General features: G+C 29.8%; 1 protein-coding gene across 1 annotated transcript; it reads right to left on the bottom strand.

Annotated features, from left to right (window-relative positions):
* Nucleotides 1-9,962: 9,962 nt before the first annotated feature.
* LOC121991428 lies at nucleotides 9,963-11,002 on the bottom strand. The gene is made up of 2 exons (XM_042545432.1): nucleotides 10,402-11,002; nucleotides 9,963-10,252 (listed from the first exon to the last, which is right to left on the bottom strand). The coding sequence occupies exons 1-2, from the start codon at nucleotides 11,000-11,002 to the stop codon at nucleotides 9,963-9,965; spliced, it is 891 nt and encodes a 296-aa protein (XP_042401366.1).
* Between the last annotated feature and the right edge of the window lie 287 nt (nucleotides 11,003-11,289).

Raw genomic sequence — 11,289 nt, 5'->3', positions numbered from 1 at the left:
ACAAAATTCAACAATCCCCCACAAATTCAAATCATTTTAGTCAAAAACAAAGATATGTTCTGAGGCTTGGTTGCAATGAGCTTTCAGTGAAAATACCTTCCGGTTTGAATTTTCACCTAAGTACACCAATCTTATTCACATAGGTTTGAAGAGAACAGAGTCTTGATCTTAAACCTTTTATATGTGAAGATCAATTGGTAACAACTCATCACTGGCGACGGTTGAATCCTTCTGGGTTGGTGCATTACGGCTATGCCACCGAATCTTGTTTCATAAGTGCTAAGAAGAGTTGCCTAGACCCCCCACACTGCGGCCTCACAGTTACATTTACATAGGTGAGTTCTCCAAAGATGTACTGTAAGCATCCTGTCATTAAGACCTTGAACTCATTAAGAGCTCCTAAGCTCATCCTTACTAGCAGTCAAGCATCTATCCAGGGAAGAGACTATGAGATTACATCTCAATCAATTTGATGCTTACGTTTCACCCTTATAGCTTGTTTGTACCACATTGAACCTACTTTTTGGGATCTCCAATCAGATAGGTTGGGTTGCCGCTATAGATGAAACCAGGACAGGCCTCAGTCCCATTCCCTTACCGGATCTCTTGATTTTCTCAGAATCAAGTCCTTTAGTGAGTGGATCAGCAATATTGTCTTTTGAACTTACAAAGTCCAATGACACCACTCCAAGAGATACTAGCTCACGAATAGATTTCAATCTTATTCGTACATGTCTCTTCTGTTTCTGGTTATACTTGGAGCTTCTAATCTGAGCTATTGTTGTTTGATTATCACAGTGCACTGAAATAGAAGGTATTGGCTTCATCATTAAGGGAATTTCAGAAAGAAGACCCTTAAGCCAATCAGCTTCAGTTACTGTGGTACCCAAAGCACACAATTCTGCCTCACATGTAGAACGGGTTATAATCATCTGTTTAACAGACCTCCAAGCAACTGCACCGCCTCCAAGTGTAAAGACATAACCAGTAACGCCTTTACACTCAGCAGTGTCAGCTATCCAACTGGCATCACTATATCCCTCTAGGACTGCAGGGAATCTCCCATACCACAAGCCCAAGGATATAGTGCCTTTCAGATATCTGAGTACTCTATCTAATGCATCCCAATGCGTTCTGTCCGGACAGCTGGTAAACCTGCTCAATTTCGATATAGCAAAAGAAATATCAAGTCTAGAACAATTTGCTAAATACATTAGACTACCTATTATTTGTGAGTATCTTAATTGAGACACTGCCACACCACTCTTATTCTTGTGGAGAGTTTTTGAAGGATCATAGGGTGTGACTACAGATTTAACTTGGCTATAGCCATATTTCTCTAATACTCTCTCAATATAGAGTGATTGAGAAATTGTTATTCCATCAGTTGAACGAGTCAACTTCAGCCCTAAAATCATATCAGCACAACCCATATCCTTCATATCAAACTTACCACTTAAGAGGGCCTTAGTCTCATTAATAATAGAAATGTTAGAACCAAACAGTAGAATATCATCTACATACAAACATAAGATAATACAATTATCACCTTTCATTTTAGCATACACACATTTATCAGAGTCATTCATTTCAAAGCCAAATGATAACATAGCTCTATCAAATTTTTCATGTCACTGCTTTGGGGCTTGCTTCAAACCATAAAGAGATTTGGCTAACCTACAGACTTTGTTCTCATTTCCAGAAACTACATATCCCTCAGGTTGATCCATATATATCTCTTCTTCAAGATCTCCATTAAGGAATGCCGTTTTGACATCCATTTGATGGACCTCAAGATGATATATGGACGTCAATGCTATTAACACTCGGATTGTAGTAATTATGGTAACAGGAGAATAAGTGTCAAAATAGTCAATCCCTTCTTTCTGTTTGAATCCCTTAGCAACTAGGCGGGCTTTGAATTTATCTACTGGCCCATCAGATTTTAGTTTTCTTTTAAACACCCATTTACATCCTATAGTGTTACACCCAGGAGGTAAATCTACCAACTCCCAAGTGGCATTAGAGATAATAGAGTCCATTTCACTTTTAATGGCCTCTTTCCACGTTATTGAGTCCATTTCACTTTTAACTCCCTTCTAGAGCATTTCACGTTATATGCTCTATGTTTTGTTAAATATTTTGTTTCAATAGATGTTTTCTTGATGTTTCTTTTTAATTCTAGTGCAATTGTAGTTTAGGTTAGGTTAAAGTTTCATTTCTTGTATTGCTATTTCAATTTGTAGTCATAAAATTCAAAATCCAAACCTCATGTTCAAATAAAATTGATCTTAGAATTATCATGTATCGACTACGTTCCTTGTGAGAGACGACCCAAGTCATCCCTATGCTATAGCAATATAGAGGAGTTCGATACTCATTTGAATTCTAATCATCCGTGGTACAACATATGGGTGATTATCATGGATCAATATAGCTTTCAGCCTTGAGTAAGGTTTTCAGCCATGGACCACCAGGTGAGTATGGATGTGAGAAAAATCACTGGCAATTAAAAAAGTGCTATATTAGTATAACCATGTATGAAAAATTACAATTAAAAAATCTAGTCTTGTTACTATTCTACAAACTTATTTTGCAAGCAATAAAGAAAAAATTTAAAGAGCAACTTATTCCATATAACTCATGTAATCTTCTAAAAATATGATATGAGTAGGATGCAATAATGTTTCTCTGAATTGAAAGTTACCCTGAAAGCATTGAAATCATTATCATGTCATGTTAACCTCAGCTATTTGAAGTCAAATATATGAATTTTGCTGAACCTTACTCAAGGAAAAAAACCAATTAAGAATTATGTGTTACAAGACAACTTGTTCTAAAATTTATCTTTCATATACTTGTGAAAATTCAAGATAAAATCAAATAAGTATGCAGAATACTCTAATTAGCGAAGACATAACATTCAGATGACCAGAAACAAATGAACTTGTGCTTGACAAAAATTATTAGTTACTAGAAAATATACCTTGACTATTTCCCACAAAGGTTGTTTCTTCTCATTGCTTCTCATTTTCTATGTTGAACAGTTCAAGGCCCTTCATATATTAATAAGAGATTATACACTTTTAGTGCATCTAGTATACAAGGAAAAATTATAATAAATATTCATAATATTTTCCTAATAAAGCTTACATATTCACAATATTTTTTCAAGTCTCATCATGATTGCAATGATCAATAGGATCTAACAAAGAAACGATCTCTTTGTGAGCGGGGCGATGACAATCAAAGTCCAATGGAAACTATATATATATATACAATATTAATGCATGTAGTTAAGAAAATATTTAATAAAGAAAAATGAGTGTTCTACCCTTGTTTTACATACCCTATGTTAACTGGAATCAAAACTAGTTGGTTTTTTGGTGTATCATTCAACCTAGCTTCCAAACCGCAGAGCCTCTTATCAACTAATGTGAAGTGACACCCAACAACATATGGATACACAAATCTAAACCTTTCAAAATTATTTTCCTCCTTCATCTTTCTATACAAATGCCTACCATTTAAACATACAAGAAAATGGATAAGATCGGGATAAATATAAGATACAATCATTGGGATATGTATGGATTTTTTTTATAGTTCATACCCAATGCAACCAAAGATTTCTTCACAGTATACACGGATAAAGACAATTCATTATCATCTAGAAGTATTTCTCCAAACAAAGAAAGAATGTTTGTAAATTCTTTATCACTCCAACTATATTTCTCTTTTAAGGTTGTATATATATTTTAACAATGGTCAATAACTTTATAAATTTTGTACATACTGGATATAAAAGTTTCTCAACATCGTGGAGTAAGTTATTGAACATAGTTGGATTCTCATCATATTCATATGTCGCATTTACCATATCTATAAGCTTCTCATCGAAGAAATTCTATTCGCCTTGTTGGGCTTGTTTACTATATATCATACATTGAATTAATAAATAAGGGTTTATCTCCATACCATATCCACACTGCGGTTGTTAAATCCATACTATTACTTCTTAAATGAGCCCTTGTGATGTCAATACTGTCCTTTCTTAGATTACCACACTTGGCACATGTATAAAATATTGCATTAGAATCATCATAAGTTTACATTGCAAATTACAAGGACTCTAGTCCAACTGCATACTCAAGTGATAATCTATCCTTGGACATCCATTCTTTGTCCATTCTAATACATAAAAACATCAATTAAAAACACAATAAACCTTCATAACACTTAACACTGAAATATCATATCAAAACTTTCAAAAGAATAAAGGAGATATAACTACTTCGAGATTTAGTAATATCTTAACATATATTTACATAGAAAATGTTAAATCTTATTTTGAGTTTGAGTCTTCTTCTTTTCCTAGTTCAGTTGACAAATCTATTAGTTGTGACATGAAAGTAATCGATTAGGTGATAAGAAAATATTGTGGTGATCACATATGTTAGAATTATCCTGGTTGAATGATATAATTTTCTCATTTTCATAAAAAAGTTGGTTTACTCATTAGTTTAGTTCATCATTGTATTGTGGCATGTTAAAACAACTACATAGAGTTTGCTCAAAGTAATTCGTTTGTGACACAACCGAACAATAAAAACACAAGATGAAAATTGTGTACCAAATTAGAGAATAACATTACGAGAGGAAAATAGTTGTGCAAGTGATGATCACCTTGATGGAGATGTTGCCCTATGCTTTTTTCAATATGTCCTGAAGAACTCTAGTCTAATACTCTCTATAACTTAACATGCCAAGATCAAACAACAGTCTCTCTCTGGGGTTCCAACTTTCCTCTCCTTTTTTGAAAGTTCATAGGTTGCTCAAGTTCAACAAACTTTGATTAAGAAAATTATAATTGATATCGAAAATATAGCAATAACTAAAACACACTTAACATGTATTCATACAAGAATTCAAGTCCACATAACCAAAATATTTCATCTGTAATAGCAAAGTAGCAGATTATTATGGTAAAAGAATCATAAATGAACCCTAAAAGATTATCACTCCAAAGTTTTTTTATTAGAATTTTTCTACAACATCAATGGACATCATCAATTTACATCTATATACAAAACACACTCACGCAAGTAAATCTAACTTTATTAATATAACAATGAGTAGATGGCTAACATGCCTAGCCATTGACACAATATGCTTTTGTAGCTCTAACTTTTATCAATAGAAATCTTCTTGGAATGCAATACCAAGTATAAAATGATATGCAAGATTAGCATGCCTAGATGGCCGACAAAATCATTATATAACCAAAAACAATGAACAAATACACAATATGATTTCTCCATGAAGATTAATCCATCTTTAGCATCAGGACCAAATGTTTCAACCATATCCGCACACTTAATATAAATTGAAGCAATCTAGAGGAAAAAAATTAGAATGTGTTGTTGGCCATTGATGAAGCCAAGTACAGCTGATAAACACAGAAGTTAAAAATATGCAAATTGCTTCCCCCCTCCCTCTCTCTCCCCTCCTCTCTCTCTCTCTCTCTCCCTGCCAAAAGACCATTCTACCCTCTCTCTTTTTTGTTTTTTTTTAAAATTTTTTGATTTTTTAATTCATACTTATATATTTTTTATTTTTTATTTTTAATTAATTTTAATTTTTAATTAATTTTAATTAATTTTTTTAAAAAAAATTATTCATACTTATATATTTTTTAATTTTTATTTAGTTTTATTTTTAAAATTAATTTTATTTTTAATTTTTTTCATCCATACTTATATATTTTAAAATTTTTATTTAGTTTAAATTTTTAATCAATTTTATTTATTATTTTTCATTAATACTTATATATATTTTTAATTTTATTTAATTTTATTTTTTAATTAATTTTGTTTATTATTTTTTCATTAATACTTATATTTTTTTAATATTATTTAATTTTTATTTAGTTTTATTTTTAATTAATTTTATTTATTATTTTTTAAATTTTTTAATATTTATTTAGTTTTATTTCTTTAATCAATTTTGTTTATTATTTTTTTATCAATTTTTTTAATTTTTTTATTTTATATAATTTTTAAATTACTCCCTTCCTTTAAATTACATTCCTAATTTGACACTTAAATTACCCGCATCCAACTATTAACACATGTCATAATCTTCTCTCCCTTTAAATGTGTCACTCGTTACAGGACACGCGCTCATTGTGGTACGAAGTAATAGGTGCACCACCACCAAACGCATCAGGAGCAGAATTTGGAGGCAATATTGATTAAGATTTCTATTTTTATATGTTTTTATGTTTTTTTTGTATTATTATATGTACTCTTCATTTGAAAAAAATATGTTTGTTCCTAAGTTATGAATGTGTTCATTATTAATTGGTAGTATTTTTTTTAGTTTTAAATATAAACTAAAAATAAATAAAAGATTATAAACATATAAAAAATTATTGAAAAAAATAAAACTGATAAAAAAGCGATAAAGAAATTGATTAAAAAAATTAATAAAAAAATAAAATTTAAAAAAATCAATTGAAAAAATATAAGTATTATGAAAAAAATAATAAATTAAATTAATTAAAAAATAAAAACTAAATAAAATTTATATAAAATTGAAAAATAAAGTATTGATAAAAAATAATAAATTAATTAAAAAATAAAAATTATATTAAATTGAAAAATAAAGTATTGATAAAAAATAATTAATTAAATTAATTAAAAAATAAAATTAAAAATATAATTATATGAGAGTTATTTTTAAATAAAATTAATTAAAAAATTAAAACTAAATGAGAATTAAATGAAATAAAAAACAAAAAAAAATAAAGAGAAAAGTTGAAGCATGCACATCCCGTGAAAAGTTTAGATTTGATTAGTTTAACAAAGATCTTCTAGCTATTTTTTTACATAATTATGTTAATAGAGTAGTATATAAAGTTGAAGATAAAACATTGAAAATTTTAAAATTTTCTTGAGATTGTTTGTTTCTTGAGAAGTTTTTGAACAATAAAATTGTTAGATAGAAAATAAATAAATGTAAGCATCACAAGTAATAAAAAAAATAAGTTCCTAAATTTTAGTTACTCTGAAAATTATTCCAAGTTAGTGTTTTAGATAGATAGCTAGTAAAGAATTTAAAAGTTAGTGTTAAAATCTTAATTTGAATTCATCAACTTAAAGTGAATGTTTGCATGAGTATCTTTAAAACAATATATATGTAGCCTATTTAGTCCACTGACTTAACAATTGATTCAAAGTAAAACTAAACAAATTCTCAATCAACAACAACAAAGAGTAGTTTACCAACTTCTTAAAAATGTGTTGGTTTCCACTCGATTTTCCATTTAGAATAAAAAGAAGATAATTTTCTAATACAATGGTACTGAACTTGGTTAATTCACATATCAGGATTTCATAGATCCCTTTTACATGCATTTCAATGGATGATCATGTTAGAGTGTGCGTCTACATTTACATTTTACACAGAAATTTGGGTAAATTTTTTACCTTTAGTCAAAAAAGGAAGAAATTTCTATCAATCACAATCAAATAGCCTTAGGCTTAGCTCAATCCCAGAACAACTAACATCCACAGTCCAAAATCTTACAAAAGAAACATAGAAATTCTACTGCTTCAGTGACTCTCTCATGTTTGATTCCGAAAGACAAGAGTTGTGCAATCCCAAATACAGAACTAAAAATCGACAGAGAATCGAAGAAGAATAAAGCTTCGCGTCCATTAAAATTCAAGATCTGAAGCAGTAAAGAAATAAACTCCAAAATCATCTTCATTCAACCATCCCATCTCCAATCCTGGTAGAGAAATAAACAAATTGAGCTCCGACACCGAGAAACAAGGAAGCACGCCGACAAACAAAAACTCACTTGATAGAAATCATTTCTCACTTAGGAAAGAAGAACAGGTTGAAGAAATAAGAAATACCTAATGGAACGTTTATTGCAAGATCTTGGAACTCAATAGAAGAGTTTATCTTTGCCTGCAGATCGTAGCAGTTCCACTGGCTAAAACTCCTTCCAACCTTTTATCTATCTTGCATGAAGGCTTTTGATTTGATCGCTGTACTTCAAATCCAGTTCGTGAACCAGAAGCGACAAACAAGTACCAATTAACTGCAGAGCTCGTTAAAGGCACCAAGATCTATGATTTCATCATTGATCATCTCTTGCACCAGAAGTTTCTTTGAGATCCGATCAGGCCGGGGTTGACTTTTCTAAGTTCTTAGCGAAAAAAAGAAAAGGGACTTCTATAAGAAAAAAAATTTGTACTAACATACAATTTGAATATAGTTTAATAAAAAAATTTTGAAAATTAATATATTTCATTTAAAATATGATAAACTCAATACAAAATATATTTCTCAAGATTCTTCAAAAAGTACAACACCTTATAAAATATGTTTCCTAAGTTTCTCCAAAAAGTGTAATACCTATCAATATATAAAAATGTATAAAATAATCATTGAAAAAATCTATATATTCTAGCATTTTGAGAACCAAAATCATCAATAAGGTTTTCAAAATTAAATTTTTCTAACACTTCATGTTCGATACATAAAATTATCAAGTCATTTATATTCAAATCATAACCATCATCTTTTCTCAATTCTTTGTGCTCATTCATTGCATGATTATGAGTATCATTTTCTCTCAATTCTTCCTGCTCATTAATTACATTATCATTTAGTTCTTCTTGATTACTCGATTGTTGCTTATTTATTGTATAATCATTTAATTCTTCTTGACTTTTTTCTTGTAATTCATCAATTGAATCTTCCATTGAAGAGCTAGCTTTTAAAAACTTACAAAGAATATCTTTATGAGTTTTAATAATCTGTTTCACTCTTTTTTTTTCTTTTCTGACTCCAAGATTGATATTTCTTTGAAAACATGTTTGTACTACAAATTTCAAGTGTAAAAAAAAGCACACAAAACTAACAACAAAGCTAACAATGCAATAAATACAAGTAGTGAAAATAATAGTTGAAGAATAATAAAGCTTGGTTTATGCTTGAAGCAATCGATATAATCTATTCTATGATGATTAAAATTGGGATGATTTATTTTAACTCTTTCAAATCTGTAAGAAAAATAATAAAATATTGACTCTAATACAATATAAAAATCAATATTGAATATTGACAATAAGAAAAATATAGATAAGTAGGTAACTTACGTTGTAAGTTTATATATTAATGAATGATGATATTGATGAAACTAAAATTTAAATTGGAGAATAAACTTTTCTGATTTAATTAGAAGAGATTCAAAGAAAAAGAAAGGACGAAATTAGCGTTCAGGATTCATACTTTGCTCTTCCGAGTCTTATGACTTCTGTAAACAAATTAATGAAGAAAGAGTTGTACAAACAATAAAATCTTGGAAAGAGAAAAAAATGATCGTTTACTTTCCTTCTTTTTTTTCTTTTATTTTTCATATTTTTTCTTAAATTTTAATAGAAAAATATTTTTGGACGTTTATTAAAATAATTCAACAATATATATTTGGACCTTTATTAAAATAATCCAATATTTTTTTTAGATTTTTATTAAAATAATCTAATTATATATAATATATATTATATATACATGTCCAGGGACGGATCCAGGAATTAGAGTTGGGGGAGGGTTTGAACTTAATATAATAAATTATATATTATTATTAAAAATATATAATAAATTATATAGATATATAACAAAAAAAAGTTATTACATTATATTGTTCAACAAAGTTGTGCCCTACAAGATTTTGAAACATAAAATTCATCTATAATAGAATCTATATCTATATCTTTAGCTAAATCTCGTTCAATATAGAGTATCAAATAATCTTCAAGAAAATCATCCTCCATTTTATTGCAAAGTGTCATCTTCACATGCTTCATTGCTGAAAAGGCTCGCTCAGTAGTGGCAATAGAAACAGGTAATGTCAAAACGAGATGAATCAATCTAGTTAACATAATCTAAACCTTTGACCGCCCACTCTCAGTCAATTGCTGACATAACTCAACAAGTGTAGAAGCCTTCAAATTTTGCATCACATCAAGTTTATAATGTATCAATTCATATTCCAAAGCAACGATGTCTTGATTTGTGAAATCTTCAGGATAAAACTTCTTTGCAAGTTTGCAAATATCATCACTGTTAATTGAATCAAATGAATTTTTCGGATCTAAAGCTGTACTAAGAGAAAGAAGTTCCACTGATGACTCATTGAACCGAGTATTTAACTCCATCAAAATGAAATCTATTGCTACATTAAAAACATCAAAGTGATAATGATGCTCAATTGTAGTTTGCTGACGAGAACGACCAATCTTATATAGGCAATCAAGGTCAGGCACATCAATATCATTTCTCGAACAAAAAACTTTCACTTCATGAAGAAATTCTTCCACCCACATTCTCTAAGTTCTTGAAGAATGGTTTTGGTAGTAGAGACAAATGTAATAGCAGTCAAAATGTCTTGAGATTTTCTTTGAAGAATTTGACAAAGAGTATCTATTGTTCTCATAATTTTATGCATCAAGTGCAAAATGAACACAAATTCAAAGCTTGCCATGTTTCTGTAAATTCCCCGAACTTCAGCCTTAGTTCTTCCATTTGGAGAATAGTCACTAAGAACTTCAAAAACTTTGCAAGTTGCAGCGCACATACCTATCAAGCTTTTTACTGAGTCATAGTGAGAACTCCAACGAGTAGCTCCTGCCCGTTGCAAATTACCAATCTGATTGGCCCCACTTCCAGAATCACGTTCTCCAATTGCCAACATATGTTCAATTTCATTTCTTTGTGCAGTATGTAACTCAGCAATGCGCTTAGTAGAAGAAGTAACAATATTGACAATATTGTCCAAATGAGAAAAGAATTCCCAAATAACACTGACATCCTTAGCGGCATAAACCAATGTTAATTGTAGTCGATGAGCAAAACAGTGAACATAGTATGCATAAGGACAATCTCTGAGAAATAATGTCTGGAGTCCATTCCACGCACCACGCATATTGCTAGCACCATTATATCCTGGGCCTCTGATTTTCTTAACTTATAGATCATGATGAACAAGAACATTTGATATTTCTTTTTTCAAATTCAATGAGGTAGTATCACTAATACTTTTGATAGCAAAAAATCTTTCTGTCAAAATCCCATGATTGTTCACAACCCTCAAGATAATGGTCATTTGCTCCCGTTTAGATATATCTCATGCTTCATCAACAAGAATACAGAAGAATTTATCTCCAACTTGTTCACGAACCATCTGTCGTACTTATTGGCCATAATATGTAA

The sequence above is a fragment of the Zingiber officinale genome, chromosome 6B (genome assembly GCF_018446385.1).
Source record: "Zingiber officinale cultivar Zhangliang chromosome 6B, Zo_v1.1, whole genome shotgun sequence".
NCBI lineage: Eukaryota > Viridiplantae > Streptophyta > Magnoliopsida > Zingiberales > Zingiberaceae > Zingiber > Zingiber officinale.
Note: the sequence above shows the minus strand (reverse complement) of the source record. Positions and strands in the feature narration are given on the sequence as shown.